Below are 20,871 nucleotides of genomic sequence, written 5' to 3' on the forward strand. Positions count from 1 at the left end.
AACTTTCAGGAATGCTTTATTTGTGCATTCCTGCATGGCAGAGGTTGGATTGGATGTCCTTTGTGGTCCCTTCCAATTCTATGATTCTTGTAAATTTCTAATTTACAAAGAACCTTGGGGGAAGTAGGTGGGATAAAAGAAACAAGACTAGGAAATGATGTAACACCATCCCTGGCACCATTCCCCTGATTATAAACTACTATCTGGAGCTGCTGTTCTGGGCCAGAGGATACACTACAATTTGATTCTTTTGGGGGTTTTCCCCCATAGAGGTTTAAATATGTAGAAGCTGCAGCCAGTTCATTTTTTGTTATTAACATATCAGTAAAAGAGAGAAAACCAAAGAGGAAGATAGGATTTCCATAACCGTACCAAGTAAGATATTTAACTCCAGACTTTGAAGATCAGTAAGACATCTAGTAACCACACTAGTATCTTTTTGTTGTCTTATGCATGCATAGTTTTTTTCTTCAGAAGCAGTTCAATATTTTTGTATAATGTGGAACTGCCACATTCAATTCAAGATTGTGTAAGCTTAGTTGTATTATGTAGTGTTCTTGTGCATGGATGGGTATGCACAATTGGTTGTGTGTTCAGTTGCATATTGGTGTTTTGATTGAGTTTGTGCAACACTGTCATCCAAGACAAGAGTTGGGCGACAGAATATGTTCCTTTGCACATGCATATTTATGTTATGCAACCTCACAACATAGGATCTCTTTCCATGTTTTCCCCCCATGATACGGACACCTTAAAAATGCTGTACCTTACCAAGACTGAAGGATATACATGGTGTATCTGTACTATAATTCCAGTGCATATATTGTTCCTTACCACCATCAGGTAAAGGCTTTCTTAGTGGCTGCTCCCTACTCTGGAACTCTGAATCTCATTGGTTGGTCTCATCTCATTGTTCTTGCATGGCAGGGGGTTGGATTGGATGGCCTTTGTGGTCTCTTCCAGCTGTATGATTCTATTCTATCTCTAGCAAAACCACCAAAGCAATTGCTGAACAGGGAGTCAACTCTGTTGCTTCTGCAACCTTTCAGAAGCAGGTAAAGATGTTTTTACGCCACCAGGCTTTCACATGACATGCATTCTGTTTGTTTTGTTTTTAAAGATTTTTTAACTTTAAATTTTAATAATGTAATGTTTTTTATTGTTTGAATTGTTTGAATTGTTTTTTAAACTTGTATTTTGCATGTTTTATAGTGCTTTAACTTGGACTGTTTTAGATTTGTTAGCTGCCTTGAGTCCCTGTATTGGGAAGGCAGGATATAAACATAACAGTAATAATAATAATAATAATAATAATAATAATAATAATAATATACTTTATTTGTATACCGCTCTTCAAGAACGATCAAAGCGGTACACAGAATCTTTAAAAAACACACATCATAAAAACACACATCATAATGTATCTATACAATTAAATACCAATAAAAACCAAGGCAGCGTATAAAACAAACACAAACATGGAATCTATTGATCGCAGTTAGCCATTTCTATCAGAGGAAACATTCTCTATAAAGAGTCCGGAGGATATGCTAACCGGAAGAGGTAGGTCTTTAAAGCCTTTTTGAAGGCATCCAATGTAGAATTCATCCGAAGCACATCTGGAAGTTTATTCCAGTATATTGGTGCAGCCGATGTAAATGCTCTCTGGTGAGTTGCTGCCAATCTCACCTTAGGATGTACTAGTAAATTTTTCCCTGATGTTCTGAAAGTGCGGGGTGGAGTATATGGGGAGAGGCGTTCCCTCAAGTAACTCAAGTAATAATCAACATGTAGGTGAATCCAATCAATTCAATGGGTCTGCTTTAGTTGGGACTACCAATATGATTCAGGCTCTTTTTATTAGTTGCCCTTTGGGAACTAATCTTTCTTGCTGTAGAAGAAAGGACTTTTAACTCAATTAATATAATTTTTATACTAATTTGTTTTAAAATTGTCTTTTTAAAAAAATTCACTAATCTGTCATTAATGTTTCACACATTTACATTTTTTACATTATTCTCCCAAAACTGAGATTCAAAGTAGTTTATAATTAAAAAGAACCATGCAATTAAAAACATAGAAAATGTGAATGTTGAAATAAAAATAGCATATCCACAGTATTAAAACTATTCAAACCTCTATTTAAAAGAATAAAAGGAAATGTTAAAAGATAAAAAGCTATTAAAAACATTACAATTTAAAACAAAACTTTCTGTTTAAAAGCCTGTTGGAATAAAAGGTTTTTGCCTGCTGATGAAAAATCAGCAAGGAGAGGGATAATCTGGCCTCCATGGGAAAGCAGTTCCAGAGTCTAGGGGCAGCCACCAAAAAGGCCCTCTCTTATGTCTCTACCAACTATGCTTGCGACTGTGATGGGACTGAGAGAAGAGCCTTTCCTAATGTTCTTGGGGCCTAGGCAGGCTCATACAGGGAGATGTATGTGAGATTACCACATTCACCCATGGTCATGCGTCTGCAGCCTGACTGCAACCCTGGCTTATTCCATGGCTTTTCAAAGATGGGATACAATATACAAAATCTCTGTATGAAAATCCACTGGAGAAGCCTGGTTTGTATATGGGCTGCAGATGGGCTGCAGATGTGTGACCAAAGGTGAATGCGGAAAGACCCATCTTTGACACTTAAATGTGCATGTATCCCGTTGGGAGAAAGACAGGATACAGCGTGTGCAATAATCCCCAAGGTCTATCAGATAGCCTGGATGCTAGCCATATAGGGTCATAACCCAGCACCAGAATTGTGCCCAGAAACAAACTATCAGATTTTACTTATTATATGTTTTAATTGTATTCATACTACTTTATTGTAATAGGAGCCCCGTTTGTGGATAGGAATCAAATCAAGTCATTCAGAAAAAATGGAAATAGAAAAAAAAATCTCCAATGTGAAGTCAAAGACTTTCATGGCTAGCATTTATAGTTTTTTGTGGGTTTTTTCAGGCTACGTGGCCATGTTCTAGAAGAGTTTATTCCTGATGTTTGACCAGCATCTGTGGCTGGCATCTTCAGAGAATGCTTGCCTGGAAACTACCATGTCAGGATGCACAGGGAAGCCATTGAAATCCACAAACACCTGGACAATTTCAACAGGAAAGAGGAAACCCTTAAAGTAAACAAGGTTTGGCTACCAGTCCTGAAAAATAGCAAGATGAAAACTCAACAAATGCAAATGAGAAATCTCCCAGGGTCTGGGGTTTCCCAGCAGACAATGAGCACTAATCAAGTAGACATTAATCCTCTTGTGCAGACCCTCACACCCTGAGGACTGCCATCAGCAACAAACAATACACAGGCAAATCACTCCTGCCTTCCCAGTTCACATAGTATATATACACCCAACTCCTTTCCAGGCAAGCATTCTCTGAAGATGCCAGCCACAGATGCTGGCGAAATGTCAGGGAGAGACTCTTCTAGAACATGGCCACATAGCCTGAAAAATCCACAAAAAAACTATAGAAAAAATGCTTGAGAGTAAGAGCTCCTCTGTTTCTTGGGTACCACTTACTTAAAATGTTTGGAATTAAGATTCTAGAAATTACTCCATTATTGGCTAGAATCATCTTGGTTAGTCCCAACTAGAGTAGATCCATTGAATCAACTGCTCTACAGTGAATTAACACACAAGGAAACCCTTTAAATCCAATATCAATATTCTAGTTGGGATTAACAATAATTACTTTGTTCTACATTTATTTTCTACCCTGTCTCCAACAATATTTTTCCTCACTGATCAACAAGTAGAGATTTTCTGGTGACCAAAAAATACACTTACATCTTTTCCAGATTGTCCCTCCCGGCCAGGGGTTCCTGGTTGGCCTGGTTCTCCCTGTAACAAACAGGAAGAAAATACAATTTAGAGCAATGGAAAACCTCACTGTTATGGATTCCTAATGGCCTAGCTCTGTGATTTGCAGTCCCATTGATAGGCTTTTATGATATGAATTGATGGATGGCTGTCGAGCTGCAAACTATTTCTATTAAATAGCTGACTTCCCAGTGCTGAAGGAATTCAAGTCATCAAAGAAAAGAGCAATTCTCCCCCCACCTGTTTCTCCCTCTCCACTGTATGGCTGAGGAAGACAGTTTAAGGACAGTATTCATAACTCCTGTAGAGTATATATACAAAATAGCATAAGTAACATGGTGGAAATCAAAAGGATGGACAGAATGACCACCTTGTAAGTAAATACCATTACTACAAGACCTATGTGTATTACTCACTCTTGAGCCAGGGGCCCCTGCATCTCCTCTGGGTCCCTTAAAACCCTGAAAGTAGAAATGGACATCAGTAAGGATACTTCTTCCAGTTATCCAGCAGTACAAATACAAGACTTCCAGTGTTGTCTAAGGGCTTTATCACATTGGCCTGCTCTCCCACAATAACTGAACTAGTTTAAGAAGTATATTGGTTTGGCATAATTAAGTATCACACTATCCCCCATGATAGCACTTTGGTAATCCATGGTTGTGTGATCTGTTTTCCACACTGCCAAATGCCACCTTCAGAAGGAAGCAGGGAAGATACTGGAGCTGCCAACTGCCTCCCGAAGCCAGCTGCTTTGTGAATCTGCACACAATATCTGGTTCTGAGAATGTGTTGGTGGCCACGATCACTGAGGAGCAAGGGGGAAAGGAGCAGAATCACACCCACTCACACCACATCACTGTATGAGAAGTAGAACTACAGCAGAAGTGACCCATTACATGAAAGTGGTAATGGAATAGTAGCTAGATTGAGAGCCTATTGATGGGTTTTGCCCTCCAATGAAAAGATGCACTACAGTAATGCATGTAATGCAAGGCAGCAGCAAGATGGACGTGATGTTGTATGATACTGGCTAAAGACACATTAATCCTGTTAAAACTCTGTGGTAAAGTCCTTGGGTGCAAACTGACACAATAGAGTCAGTCCTCAGTATCCACAGACTTGTCACCTGTGGATTTGAGTATCCGTGGATGACAAGCCCGTGTTATCCCCAATGGAAGTGAGTGCACATTGCTGTACTGCCAGTGTTGGCATGTGCATTCAGCAGCATCCCCATTAGGGACAATGGGACTACACTTGAAGTCCTGTTGTACTCTAATGGCAGTGTGACCACTTGCACATGGCACCACTGAGGACAAAGGGGGCTGTGCGTAATGCCAGCATGGCCATGTGTGTGCCTCATCATTGAAGTCCCATTGTCTCTAATGGTGGAGTAGCCACTTCCATGCACTGCCATTGGGGACAATGGAACTTGAGCATCTGTAAATTTTGGTATCCTTGGGGGGTATGGAATAGATCCCCCACAGATATCAAGAGCCAACTGTACCACCTCATTCCAGCTTTGCCAAACTGATTTTCCTTCTACACTTTCTTTCAATCTTTCTTTTGCTTTGTGTGTCTTGTCTTTTTAGTTTATAAGTCTGAAAGCATTGCCTGAGTCTGCCTGTCTGTATTTCTTAACTAATGTGAGCATTTTGGGAGACTGTATTTGTCTATAAAACTGGATAAGAAAAATCCCTTTGAGGAATGATTCTTCCTTTTTCATATATGAGTGTGTGCGAGAGCACCAGGGGTATACATAGTCAAGTATTTCATCCTCAAATACAAGGACAAATTATTACAGTGTTTATCTCATCTGTGGGAGAAAAAATGTTCCCCTGCAATATTCTTCCCATATTTAAACATCCCCAAGTATTACAAAGAAGTTATTCTGCAGAGAAAAACATGTGGATTTTTTCACAAACCAAAACACCTTGGGTTTTTTTGCAGAACAATTAAAACAACACAGAACAATTCAAACAATGTTTGAATACCAGGGGAAAATGCACAAAATTCTTGATGGTCTAGTTTTCTTCCCAGTAAAGATTTCTGACTGTTGGGCAACTCATTTTTCAATCTAGGAATTAATACCTATTAATAGTCTTTCTGTTCCTAGTGAACACATTTTTCTCTCTCTGTCGCTCTCTCTCTCTATAGATACTCCTGTAGTGTAGCTTCTGATTGTCTCCATTTACAGAGTTTGTCCTTCAGCAAATGTTTATATCATTTGTGTTGCAAGAAGTTCTATATTTCTTAACCAATACATCAGAAACGGGAATCTTTTGGTCCATGGGTGTTTTTGTTTGTTTGACCTTTTCAGTTCCTGGCCCTCAGAAGCTGCTCTGAAATACCCCAAATAAAAGCATTCATGAACAAATTGGCACTTTTGCTCTTGATAGCCTCCAGGTGTAGATATTTTGGCACTGAAAGAAAGTTAAGTTCCCCCTTGTGGTTCGCTTTGCTGTCCCTGCTTCTCTCAAAAAATACCCCACAAAAATAGTTCTTTAAGAAAAAGAAAGTATACATCTGTCCACTTCTGGGTATACAATTTCTAAATATGTTTTCTGGGACTAGTGAGAACTTCACTGGATCCTTGGAACTAAAAACTGGTCCTTGGGCCATAAAAACTGACCCATCCCTAACAAGTGGTCATTTTGTACTGGACAATAAAGAAATACACCCTCCCACATGTGATCTCACTGAACAGGGACAACACTTTTAATATGGCATGGTTGTCTTCAACAGAACCTACCGGTGGGCCCCTCCCTCCCTCTGGTCCTGGGAGTCCAGGTTCTCCTGGCTTGCCCTGAAGAAGGAAAGCACAGTTATTAGTCTGACAACAGGAAGTTCATTATATGTTTCCTCATTTGAAACCATTCACACAGTTAATTCAAGAACTAATTAATATATAAAGTGTATGTTACAGGTTGAGTCTCTCTTATCTAGAAGTCCAAAATATTCCAAAACCCAAAACTTTTTTCATTCCTGGCTGAGATGATGACACCTTTACTTTCTGATGATTCAGTGTTCTCAAACTTTGTTTCATGAACAAAATTATTAAAATATATAATGTACAAAATCACCTTTGGGCTATGTGTATAAAGGGTATATGAAACATAAATGAATTTTGTGTTCAGACCTGGATCCCATCTCCAAGATATCTCTTCATGTATGTATATGCAAATACAGGTATTGTACAATCCAAAGTCCAAAACACTTCTGGTCCCAGATACTTTGGAGAAAGGGGACTCATGTGTATGACAAATGACTCTGTAAAAGTTCATGGTTCAGACAGGAAACCTGACATATACTAAAATCTTGGAGTCTTTTTTCCACACTCCCAGATGTGAAGAGTTCTGATCGGTCTCTCCACACCTGGAATATTTAATGGAAGAAAAGACTGGAAGAATCTTTTGAGTGTAGTTCCACAGTTTCAATATTCAATGCTTCATTGTTTTATTAATAATTCATGTTGTTGTTATATGCTTTCAAGTCATTTCTGACTTATTGCGACCATAAGGTGAAACTATCATGGGGTTTTTTGACTAAAGATTCTAGACTTATACATGAGTATATACAGTAGATGTGCTGTATAGTAGCTAGCCCAAAGGAATGAATGTCAAATAATTGAAAACAGGATTATTAACTATAGTTAATAAGTGTTCCATGATGGTGATTATAAATCTTGGGCCACTTTTCAAGTCACAAAGTAAAGACCTACAGTAACAGTAGATAGATTTTTTTTTTCAACTCACAAAATAATGAAAGTTCTTTTATGACTAGGCATGCGAAAATTGTATAAAACCTGAACAGGAAAAGGGACCATCTCTCTGCTTCTGGCACAGAAACAGCTGTTTATCATTTTGAATATCTATGACCCCAAATGCCAGCAGCCTCTCTCTTACCAACATCCTTACCTCTGAGACAAAGGTTGTTGTATTTCTCCCATGAAGAGAAATGCACTCTACAATGATATTGCATAAAACAAGCAGTCACACATAGAAGCATGAATGTTATGTGAATGCTTTGTAACAGCACAGATTTCATGCAATTAGTTGCCTTGTGAATTACAGGGAACACAAGACAAATATAGTCAGCTTTTAGGTGATTATATAATATGTAAACTATATCTCCTTACTGGTTCTCCAGCTGGTCCTGGCTTGCCATCTTTGCCATCCTTCCCAGAGATACCCTAGGATTGAAACAAAGGTTCATGATATAGGAACTGTTTTCCAAACAGTTATCATAAACATGAAGAAGAGAAAAATTTGACCTATTATAAAGACTGTAGCACTATGGTTCTGCTTTAGCTGTCATGGCAACATCCTATGGAATCCTTGGATTTTCAGTTTTGAGGAGGAGATTTAGAATTCTCAGCCAGAGAGGTTTAGGATTTCACCAAACTACAGCCTCCAGATTCAACTGATTGAAACCATGGCTAATAATAATAATAATAATAATAATAATAATAGTTTATTTCTATCCCGCTTTTCCAATTCAGATCAAAGTGGCGTACAAATCCAGATAAAATTACAATAATCAATAAAACAGATAAAACAAGATATAAAACAGCATATAAAACTAATACTCGAGTAGCTGAGTAGGGGAATCCAGAAAAACATAGCCAGAGTTGTTACCAAATAGAGGGGGAATTATAGTGCTGTAACTGTGTTGTATGAAGAGAAATAGTGGAAGTTGCAGCCCAAAAACATCAGGAATTATTTCTACCGTAGCAGTAGAAAGTAAAGCTGAGCCCAACTCCTCACAACCACTTTACTACCAATTTCACTGTGGTGAGGCCAATAGTGGCAGGTAGCTTCCATGCCATTGGGGCAGTGAATTTTCTCCAGGTTTTAGATAGCTTTAAAGGATCTGACTGAAGTGCTAAACCTATTTAGGAAAAGAGTAGCTGGGATAGCTAATATTAAATTTCTGGAAGGGATGCATCACCCCATTGACATGGGAGCCACCAGTTGTGACTGGATGGCAGTGCTCTCCTAGGCATCTTGTGTCCGTCATGGGCATTTCTGTTATTTCTCATGGAAGTAGCCCCACACCAGCATGTGGTGATATGGTGTCATTCCCATGAGATTTATGGAGAATAAAAATGATATTCAGTGAACAAATCACGCAAGTGAATAAGTCACATGGGGGATGTGTTAGCACATTGTGAGCTCAGATCCAATTCAGAATAGAACCCTAACTCATGACCTGAAGTCTGTATAGACTCTAAGTTCCTTGACTAAGGAGTTTATCACATGGGAGGAATTTCTCTTAATTTTGAATGAAAAGAAAGTGGGGCCAGAACGCATTCACGTGAATTCGTTAGTGCAGCAAATTTATGTTAATTTGAATTGCATTCGAACTGACTTCCCATGGCCAAAAATAGCTTGCCATTGCCCGAAATTGTGTGTGATCATCTCTCACGCAAGAACATGAAACTCCATGGTTGCATTTGGATTGCCATTGGATTATACTTCCAATTTCCCTTGTCTGATAACATCCTAAGTAATGAAGTCCTTTGGGTTCCCCATGATTTCCAGATAATGTTTTTTATCAAATGGTTAAGAATACATGAATAAATGATTCATGCTCACCACAAGCCCTGGCAATCCTGGTGGCCCCTGAGGTCCTGGTGGCCCTTCTTTACCCTGCCAAAGAAAAACAGATGTGACAATGTTGATGAAACTTTTGAGACAAAATATCCCAATAGAAACAGCTAATCTTTCACATTTACAACAAGTACCGTTTTAGGCAATATATTCCAGATACAGTGAGAAAGTTTTTAAAAACAAAACAAGACGCCACTTCTCAGTACACCACTTGGGTCTCCTTGGGTTTATTTTACTTTTTACAGCCCACTGGGGTCCATTGACTATCCTAGTGGATATTTCAGCTGAAGTCCAAATTCTGGAATGCACTGGCCTGATTCTGTCCAATCTAGAATGGATCTAGATTGGATTGTATATGTCCAAATGGTCTCCAGAGGGCTTTTAAATCTCTTTGGAACATACTGCTGCTTCCTGCATCACTGTGGTGTAATGCAATGCAAGATAGAATGTGGTTTAATGGGGAAGGGCTGGGACGGAGTTGGAATGACAGCTTTAACTTTCTGTCCATGGCAAGAATTTCATTTGCTTTATCTGACACTTCCAATCAGAGTGTTTACAGGTTGGTTGTATTTCTGATGTCACTAATGGAATATATTCCCATTTCCAAACATTTTCTCCACCTCATTTTGTAGTTTAGGACCCAGTGAAGCCTGAGAGTGAGAGAGACTAGACAGACTGAGAAAATTACTGAGAGCCTCTCCTATGGCTCTGTAGACCGTAGAGGTGTACATCCTTGACTGTTTCTTCCTGGCATGATAAGATGAAGGAATGTTCTTTCCACTGTGGGAAAAGTGAATATCCCTCTGTAGTACTCTGCCCACATTTAAATGTTTCCAAATGTTGCAGATAAATGATTCTTCAAGAGAGAAAATTATTTTCTTATGCAAAAACATCATTTTCTATGAACCCTTAAAAAAACCTAGTTTCCTATACAATAAATCTAATTCTTTCTGGTCTATTATTCTTCCCAACAGGAGTTTTCAAAAAATGCTTTTTTGATGTGAAAATAAATAATTGCAAATATTATTTCCATTCCTAGAGTACCATCTCTTTGTTGTTAACTTAAGAATTCCTTTCCTCTGGAGAAAGAATTTGTGACATTTTCCCTCAATTTCCTTGAGATTATTTTAACTTAACCATTCAGGAGATATATGTGCATGCATTTGTCAGATAGAAGAGGAGTTTCCCCCTGCCCTGGTTTTTTTTGTCCCTTAGGCTTAATTTTTCAGCTACACACTAAAATCAAATAGCTGCCTCTATTCAACTAAAAGGGGCTGCCTTTCAGAATGTGAATGGAGTTATGAACCTGTGTGTTTTAATGGGAGCCTTGTCTTCAACTGTCTTGAATTCTATGGATAGTTTAATACCATTTAATTTCTAACTTTATGTACCTGTATATGTTTACTTTATTTATCAACTTTTTCAAACCATTTGAGTCCCAGTTTTTGGAGAAAAGGTAGAATATAAATGAATTAATAGTGGTGGTGATGATGATAATGATAAAAGAATAGAGGAGGGGGTGAGGAAGAAAAGAAAGAAAGAAAGAAAGAAAGAAAGAAAGAAAGAAAGAGATACAACACCAGAAACACCACCACCGCCGGTTAAAAAGCTACTTACTATTTCTCCAGGATTTCCTGGTGGTCCCATTGGTCCTGGGGAGCCCTCTGATCCCTAAAGAACAGGAAGGGGTGTATAATTATTTGCTTGTGTTACAATCTTAACAGCTAGGAATAACAGTTTTGTTGGATTCTTTTTAATCTTCATTTAGATTCATTATACAAAGAGAGAACTGTATAGAGACTCAGATTAATTTCTGAACATGCATTTTTGAAACCTAAATAGATATGACCTGTGATAACAACAGTCAGTAAATCTACACCTAACCATCATCCAACATTATAATCTTTGTTACTGTTAACTGTCATCAAGTCAACTTTGAAGCATGGTGACCCTATGAATGAGAGATCTCCAAGTCACCCTATCATCAATGTCAGATATTGCGGACACGAGGCTGTGGCTTCCTTGACTGAGTCTATCCACTTGGAATGTGGTCTTCTTCTCTACTGCATTATTGTATTTTCTAATTAGTCCTGTCTTCTCATGATATACATACAAAGTATGACCATTTCAGATTAGTTATCTTGGCATCTAACAAGAGTTCAGGTTTGATTTCCTCTAGGACCCATTTATTTCTCTCTTCAGCAGTTCATGGTATCCATAAAACCTTTCTCCAGCACCCATAGAACTTTTCTCCAGCATCATATTTCAAGTGGGTTGATTTTCTTCCTATCAGCTTGTTTCACGGTCTAGCTTTCAAAACCATACATAGAAATAGGAAATGGACAACCCTAACTTTAATATTCCATGAAATATATTTTCACTTCAGGATCTTGTCTCTTTATGCCATAGCTGCCTTTCTAACTCCTCACCTTCCTCTGATTTCTTGACTGCAGTCTCCATTCTGCTAAATGCCTGTGGTCATTATTTTTGTATTCTTAATGTTCAGCTGTAAACATTCCTGTGCATTTTTAACAACTTTCTTCAGTTCTATGTCATTGCTATTTTCTGCTAGTAGTGTGTCAACTGCTTATGTTAAATTGTTGGTGTTACTTCCTCCAGTTTTCATGCCTCTTTCCTTTGATGTCACTGGAAGGGGTTCCTAGTAATGTTCCAAAGATGAGATTAAAAAGGAGAGCCCCTGGTGATGTCACTAAGCTTTATACACTAAACAAGAACCACAAAATACACTACAGAACTTCAAAAAATCACAGCTACTCTAACAAATGAAGTACACATGTATGAACACACTTTTCATACTCAATGCCTGAGTACTTATATTTGGGAACCTTAATAAGGAATAAATGTTAAACCTTATTTAAACACATCCAATGTTTTGGCTATGTGAATGCATACTGTATCAATGAACTCCAGAACAGACAGAATGGGAATGTGGCTCTTCAGGAATTTTAAGTGGGAAGATTTTTCAATAAAGAGAGAATGGAATGATTAGACAAACCCTTACAGGTTTTTCCTTTGCCTGTTGAGGAAGGGAAAGAAGGGTGTGATGACAATGATCATAAATCATTCACCTTCCTGAGTTGGAAGGGCATTGGTGAAAATCCATGCACTCTTCCATTTCCATTCAGGAGATTCATGTGGCATGTTTCTTAAATGACATGAGTATAATAACATTTGCAAGTCACAACTATGATTCCTTTAAATGCAGTCAGCCTAACAAATTCAGACAGCCTGTCATGATGAGAAATTTAATTAGATACACATCTGAAGTCTGAGTGGCAGTAATTTATATGGCACAGAAAGGGATTTGGGGGAAAGAGTCTAAGAATAAGGTCAGGCCTCTAGCGATAAGACTTTTTTTACTTGCTTACTAGGGCTGAGTGTCACAGAGGCTGGGTTTGGCTCTATGTCTATCTGTGTATCTGTCAAACAAAACAGTTTCAAAACATCTTCATTGGCTATTTTGGTTTCATCTTCTTGTTAATCTGTATTAGGAATGGAATTATTTGGTAATTTCCTTCTGGAAAGAACCCCCATGTAATTTGAGTCATTGTCTTCCCACTGGAGAAAGTCTTCAAAACTACACACTTTTTGAAGATTATTTGCAGTTTGCAACTTCTTATGTGCAAAATGTGTGTGCATTCTTTCTTTTGCACATAAAACAGCAGTTTCTATGCAGAAAATAATAGCATGTTGCAGAAATATTTGTTTCTGTATAGAAAATAATGTTTTTGTACACACAAAAAGAAAACAAAATGGTTTTCAGAACACATAAGAAATCCATGCGTAAACTTTGGGAACAATAAGTCCCAAACTGTGGTTATTCTTCTCAGTCCAAGATTCTCGTTGACTGGGTTTCATAACATGCTTTCCATCTCTAATCTATGTTCTCTCTCCTGTGTGAAGTTCAAATTGAAATCATGATACTGAGTAAATTGTTGGAAACAAATGCAGAATCATAGATTATGATATTTTAACAACAATTAGGCTCTAGTGTATTTAGCTGTAGGTATTAGTGGGGTTTTGAGACTATATAATTAGATGGAGAAGGAACAATAAATTAGTGCAATAGAAGACTCTTTATAAAAAGCATCTTACAGGTGGACCTGGATTTCCAGGTGGACCCATGAAGCCAGGTATTCCAGGATGGCCCTGCAGAAGAAAACAAAAGAGTTTAGCATTTTTACTTCTTTAATACTAAAAAAGAAACAATATCTTTATGAAGAGACTTATAATGCTTGTTGGAAGTGTCAGCAACAACCAGGAACCTTTTACCATATGTGGCGGACATGTGATAAAGTGAAAAAGTTTAGTATCTTGATTCATAGACTGATTAAAGATAAAACTCCAATTGAAAGAGCTCTTTCAATTGGGACTGTTAGATTAACATGTTGAGACTGAATATGGGAGAATTATACAATATATGATTACAGCTGTGAGATTTTTATGCATGCAGAAATGGAAAGATTCCCAATGACAAAGTAATGGATATTGAACTTGATTGGTTTGGTTGAGATGTCTTAATTAGAGATAAATCTTTGAGCAGTTGGGAACCAGTAATTGCTTTCTTACAGGCACAAGAAGGGAATTTTTCAATTGTGGGATTTGAATATAGGTAGGATTAATACTTAAGATAAGAGATTGACAATAGAGGAAGTTAGACGTCATATCATGTAGAACCATTATTTGAAAAGGTGGAAGTCAGCATTGTTTTTTTTTTCACAGTTTTTACTTTTCTAGATTTAGTAGTGTGTAATTTTATGTTTATCTGTGTTTTGTATGTTTGCAATTATTATTATTATTATTATTATTATTATTATTATTATTTGTTTCCATTACATGTAGTTTTATAGTAGAAAAATTTACACTTGTTTTGTTGTTGTTGTTGTTGTTTATTTATATACCGCTATTCCAAAGATCATAGCGGTGAACAGCAAGTAAGCTAATTAGCAAGTGAGCTAATTTGCCCCCAACAGTCTGGGTACTCATTTTAGCGACCTCGGAAGGATGCAAGCCTGAGTCGAGGTTGGGCCCTTTTGCTGGTCTTGAACTCGCAACCTTGTGGTTTTGAGTAAATGGCTGCAGTACAGGCATTTAACCACTGCGCCACCAGGGCTCCTTTCAACATGTCACATTATTTGCCTCAAGAGGAGAAACAAATATAATCCAACTTGTGATTTTTCTACTGTGACAATCATTTCTGGGTAAATGAATATCGCCTTTGCATGTAAATGTTAAACTCCAAATACTACAAATGTGCATTTTGATCCACAGAGGAAGAAGAGAAATGTTTCCTCCTCACTGTCTCTTACCTGCTCACCCTTCAGTCCAACCTCACCAGATGACCCACGATCCCCTTTAGGACCCTAACAAGAAACAAAACCATTTAAATAATTTTCCTCAAAGACAAAGTTTTATTTAATGTATTTCTTATAACTGTCACCCCATTGTTTTCTAAAAGAGGTGGAAGCAGTCAAGTTTCACTGTGGCACGTTACAGACTGCCCAAAACGGGCAGTCTCGCGCCGCTGCCAGTTGCTCCGCGAGGGAGCCACAGCAGCCAAACCGTGCGGCCCCCTCACGGAGCAAAAAGAAGCCCCAAAATGGCGCTTCTTTCCGCAGCGCGGATATGACGCCATGAGGCGCCAATGGTGCACTGGCAGCATCATATGCGCTGTGTGACGCGCGGATGCAGCATGTCCGCTATGTACAGATGGTGCCCCCGTGTGGAACAGGCGCCACTATTTTGTACAGACTGGGTCCGTATTAGGGTTAGGGGCATCCGGAAGGGACGTCCCTTTCTAACTCTAGTACGGATCCAGTCCGTACTTTATGCCCATCTGTAACGGTCCTGTGTTTATCTCTTTATCTTTCCTTTCTGTTAGAGCAGACCTTGGTCAGTGATCACTTGATCAACCATCTTTCCCAGTAAAGGCATGTTGCCAACTTTCTTCAAGTGCAGCTTATTCTCTGCCTCTTTGAAAAAGCTAGTTCATTATTTTCACTCTGCCCTCATCTTTCTGAGGAAGAAAAATCATGTAAGCCTCTGAGGGCTAGTTATTTATTTATTTCTTCAACTATTTCTATCCTGCTCTAGATGCTATCATCTCTGGGTGGTGTCCATTACACTTACAAACTAATTTGAACAATATAAATCATTATAAAACAGAGGTGAAATCAATTTAAATCCATAATAAATTTGGATTAATTCAGCCAGGCCACAAAGGGTTTAATCAAAAGATATGTTTTTACTTAGTACTGGAATATCATCAATGCTGGCACCAATCAGATCTCTTAGAGGAGATTCACAATCAAGGTGCTAGAACCAAGAGCGCCCTCCTCCATGTCCTCCCAGACTAGTATAGTGCTACAGAAGAGTGAGGTAGTGCAACACAGAGGAGGACTCACCTTGCAGGCAAGTATATAGGGAGAAATACTTCATCAGGTATTAATGTCCCAAGCTGGTTTGAGTGTTATAACCAGCCCTATGGATTCAGATCAGGAGCATACTAGTACATGGTCATAGCTAGGATTCTCACAAGGTTCGCAGCATAGATACCTATTTCATGCTAGATGCTGCCTGACAATTCCTGATCCTGTAAATTGAGTAGAGAGCATACAATATGAACCAAGGCTAACCTGGAAATCAATCAAGTCCCCTGTTCAAATCTCACCTATGACATGAGCTGAGAAGCTAGCCTTAGGCATGACTGATGATAGTTAGGTTTAGCCCTAACTGGAGAATTCTAGAAATGGCCAGAAAAATCTCCATATCAGACACAGCCCCATCTCAACCTTTAGCATTTGCTGAGATTTAACCAAGCATATTGTAATGGTTTGAAAATGTCTCTTACAATAACTAGATCAGCTCCTTCTCTCAGACATATTTCCCTCAATGGGAATATTTTGTAATGCATGGAGTTGGGGAGAGTTTAGTGCAACATACAGAGTTCTTCTTTTTTTTCCTTTAGAATTTCCCTTTGGCACAAAGAAAACTTCCCTTTAGTAAGGCAGAGATTTTACTCTGGCATCCTATTTCAGATAATTAGAAAACAAACCTGACATCACAAAAAAGGGAATGTACCTTTGGACCTTCCAAACCTGGTGGGCCAGGGTGACCTCTGGGTCCAGCCTCCCCCTGAAAGACAAAGAAACAAGAAGGACGTGTAGCATGTTCTTTTGTAAATGAATATTTAAAAAGAAATCTCTAAATGTGGAGAACTAAATATTCTAGGCGAGTCTTCACTCTAGTATGCTATCTATTAAATCACGTGAAACTGGCATGTTAAATTAGCAATGAGGTACAACATTTGCCCCAGATTGTCTCAACAATTTTGCGGTCACCTAATCCATACAGGGCAGTCCAATATATGGGGGGGGGGGGGGGTAATAAAGGTTAAATTCATTAATCTTTATTTATTTAAATTATGAATTTTAAATTCATTACTGAACATTGTAACAAATGAGGGGAGGATTAATTTGAACTCATTATATTCAAGCTCTGGTGGGTAGTGTTGTTCCTCAATTCAAAATCAGTTTTGGTGCATCTGATACAATAGACTCAATCTATGAAAGCTTATGCTACCAGTTGCTTTCATTCTGGCTGCATGCACACAATAGAAACAGTGCAGTTTAACACTACCTTAGCTGGCATAGCTCCATCTGACAGAATCCTGGGATTTGTAGTTTTGTGAGGCACCAACAATCTTTGGCAGAGAAAGTTGAAGCCCTTGTAAAACCACAAGTCCCAAGATTCCATAGAATGGAGCTATAGCACTTAAAATGGTGTAAAACTGCATTGTTTCTTCAGTGCATATGCACCGCCAGTTAGTCTCCAAAACACTACAAGTCTTTTACATAGTGACTCGGACTACCTATGTCTTTGAATTCTATCACCAATGTGGGTATGAGTTTGTTTTCTTTCTTACCGTCTTTCCAACTGGGCCTTCAGTACCCAGTGGGCCTGGGAGGCCTCTATCACCTTTGAATCCAGGCATCCCAGGAAGCCCAGGAGGTCCAGGAGGACAGTCACTACAAACATCCTAGAAAGAGCAGAATCACCATTTCATTGCTATGACAGTCAGATATCTTTTTCAAGATTGTGCCTTGTGGAGTCACACGGAATGATCACCAATCTTTTCATGTTTGATGAGAAAGCATCTCTTATATTGAAAAACTGCTGTTGGGGAAATGATGGTCTAGAGTTGTAAGATTGACCTTTTGGGGGGGAAATGTTTAAAGAACAGAATTTTTCTGACGCTGTGTAGCTTCCAAGATCATATGTGATATGATACCTTCAGGGTACTGAGGCATCTGTAAAGTCTATTAAAGTCTATTAAAAAGATTAAGTTTAGGGCTAAGATTAAGTTTAGGGCTTTCTACTTAGCACCCAGTTGAGTGCTGCAGATGAGTTGTATGTAGCTCAGTACCTCCTCAGGGTGAGGAATTAAAGCTGCAAAATAGCAGATGTCCTCAACATAACTTTGCCCCCACCATCCTGCAAAAATCTGCAAAGATCAGTTAGCATAATAAGCAACCTGAACTCAAAAAAGCATAACAATTCATCATATTTTTGGTTGCTGAATCCCTGCCATAGATTTTTAATTCTTACTTATGCCATATCTACACTGTTTCAGATTTAAATTTTGAAACAGGATCAAATAAATCCTGGGCTGTACTTCTGTGAGTCTTCTGAAAAAATTTGGATGGGATCAATAGACTATTCATAGAACTATCATTCCCAAGTTGCTCTGAGGAAGGCTGCTAAGCAGAAATGTTCACATTAACCACATAAAATTGTTTATATATACATTTGGGTTGTGCATATGATATTATAATTTAAAAGTATAATTTTAATTTTGCTAGTTGTTTGTGTCACAACTATTACTATTACTTTCAGTGATATGTGGGAATTAGGATTTATAATTAACATTAGTACAAAAATATTACTATGGATGCAACCCTTCCTGTGGCTATACTCCTACTCCTAAGACAATCCTCCTTATAGTTCTGCACGCTGAATTCTTTTAGAAATATTCACCGACAGGCAGATTTTCTGTTAGCACCAGTAGGCCCTTGGGCATCCCAGAACAAATTCTTACCTTAACCAGTAGGCTGATATCACCAGGTGAAAGGAGGGGAGATGCACCCTGAAAGAAGACGGTGGGGAGATATGTTCTGATCATATTATTTCTAAAAAGCGGTTTCTGATAATCTGATATCAAAGGCAAAACCATGAAAGAGTCTGTGAAAAAGATTAGCCACATACTGACTGGAGTGTATGACTAATCCATTTAATTTTGTGGATTAAATATGTATTTGAGGGGACAAGATAACCACATCATCTTCCACACAGAAACAGCCCTGGTACAACTGATGCAACAGGAGACTGGATGATAAAGAAGTCGACGGTATAGCATTTTCTTAGTATTTTTGATATATTATGAATGAATGAATGAATGTTTATTTCTAGACCGCTATTCCTTAGAGATCATAGAGGTTTACAAAATTTAACATCAAAAGACAATAAAAAGTGAAAGCCCATAACCCGACAATAAAAAACCCACACGTACCACTTAAAAACAATACAACAATTCTAAAAACATTCTAAACAATCATTCAATATAAAAACCAATTAAAACACATTAAAACACATATGACAAATTAGCTGGATCAAATAAAATGCACAGAGAGAAAGGGATAACATCAAGGCACATGGGGGAAGGCTTGACGGAAGAAAAAGTTCTTCAGATTCTTCCTAAAAAGATCTAGAGAGGTTGCTGAGCGGAGCTCGTTGGGCAAAGAGTTCCAGGTCTGCGGGGCCACGATGGAGAATGCTCTTTGTGAAGAAGACACAAACCTTGCCTTGGGAACTCTTAATAGATGTTTTCCGCCCGATCTGAGAGTGCGGGGCGGCCTGTATGGGGAGAGGTGGTCCTCCAAGTACCCTGGGCCCAAGCCATTTAGGGCTTTATAGATCATTACCAACACCTTGTATTGCGCCCGGAAGTGACTAGGCAGCCAGTGAAGATCTGGCAGTATAGGTGTTATATGGCTGGTCCTGGAACATCCAGTGACCACTCTAGCTGCCATATTCTGAACCAATTGTAGCTTCCGAGTTTGGTACAAGGGTTGCCCCATGTAGAGCGCATTACAGAAATCCAACCGAGAAGTTACCAGAGCATGTACCACTGTTTCCAGGTCCCCCCGGCCCAGGTAGGGTCGCAGCTGGCGTATCAGCCGAAGCTGATAACAGGTGCTCCCGACCGTCGCATCCACCTGACATGTAAGGTGGAGCGACAAGTCCAGGAGCACCCCCAGACTCCGAACAGAGTCCTTCAAGGGGAGCGTGACCCCATTCAGGACCGGTGGACAAATATCCTTACCCGGGCCCAGGGAACCTATCACGAGTACTTCCGTTTTCTCTGGATTCATGCTGAGTCTGTTTTCCCTCATCCAGCCCATTACTGACTCCAGACAGGAATTAAGAGGAGAGATGCCATCCCTGGTCACTGCATCAGTCGGAGACACAGAGAAACATATTTGGGTGTCATCAGCGTACTGATAACACCACGCCCCATGCTTCCGGATGATCTCTCCCAGCGGCTTCATGTAAATGTTAAATAGCATGGGGGACAGAATCGCTCCCTGAGGGACACCAGATGTAAGGGCCCTCTTATCGGAGCGACAGTCCCCAAGCTGCACCATCTGGAATCTACCCAAGAGGTAGGAATGGAACCACTGGAGCGCAGTGCCCCCGATACCCAACTCTCCCAGGTGTTCCAGAAGGATACCATGGTCAATGGTATTGAAGGCCGCCGAGATGTCCAAGAGCACTAACAGGGACACGCTACTCCTGTCCATGCCCAGACGGTGATCATCGACTAAGGCGACCATGGCAGTCTCAACTTCAAAACCCGCCCGGAAACCAGTTTGAAATGGGTCCAGAAAATCTGTCTCATCCAAGACCCTTTGAAGCTGGAAGGCAACAGCCCTCTCTATCACCTTCCCTAAAAACGGCAGCAGCGAAACAGGCCAATAATTCTTCCGAATTAGGGGGTATAGGGAGGGCTTTTTTAGTAAAGGTTTTACTACAGCCGTTTTTAAGCTTGATGGAAACTGCCCTTCCCTAAAAGATGAATTAATAATCCGGCGTAACATCTCTGTTACAGCCGTTCCCCCCAGAGCTGCCAACCAAGAAGGACAGGGATCGAGAGAGCCCGTCGTCTTCCTAGCGCTACGAAGAATCTTGTCCACATCCTCGGTACTTACAGACTCAAGATGATCCAGTACAACAGGGTCCACGGAAGCTCTGGACACCTCTACTCTAGATTCTGAACTAATACTGGCGTCGAGATCAGTCCTTACCCGAGAGTTTTTATCCATGAAGAAGTTATTAAACTCATCACAGCAGGCTT

General features: G+C 39.3%; 1 protein-coding gene across 1 annotated transcript in view; it reads right to left on the minus strand.

Annotated features, from left to right (window-relative positions):
- COL22A1 (collagen type XXII alpha 1 chain) overlaps positions 1-20,871 on the minus strand; it is a 184,974-nt gene that overhangs the window by 15,162 nt on the left and 148,941 nt on the right. The window contains exons 43-53 of the mRNA XM_089518399.1: positions 18,556-18,603; positions 17,383-17,496; positions 16,539-16,592; positions 14,768-14,821; positions 13,554-13,607; positions 11,055-11,108; positions 9,423-9,476; positions 7,964-8,017; positions 6,578-6,631; positions 4,242-4,286; positions 3,793-3,846 (exon numbers count right to left, since the gene is read on the minus strand). Coding sequence (XP_089374525.1) covers positions 3,793-3,846; positions 4,242-4,286; positions 6,578-6,631; positions 7,964-8,017; positions 9,423-9,476; positions 11,055-11,108; positions 13,554-13,607; positions 14,768-14,821; positions 16,539-16,592; positions 17,383-17,496; positions 18,556-18,603 — 639 coding nt within the window. The remainder of the gene's footprint in view (positions 1-3,792; positions 3,847-4,241; positions 4,287-6,577; positions 6,632-7,963; positions 8,018-9,422; positions 9,477-11,054; positions 11,109-13,553; positions 13,608-14,767; positions 14,822-16,538; positions 16,593-17,382; positions 17,497-18,555; positions 18,604-20,871) is intronic.

Source organism: Sceloporus occidentalis, unplaced genomic scaffold, assembly GCF_023333645.1.
Source record: "Sceloporus occidentalis isolate IW3139 unplaced genomic scaffold, rSceOcc1.0.p SCAF_3, whole genome shotgun sequence".
Lineage (NCBI taxonomy): Eukaryota > Metazoa > Chordata > Lepidosauria > Squamata > Phrynosomatidae > Sceloporus > Sceloporus occidentalis.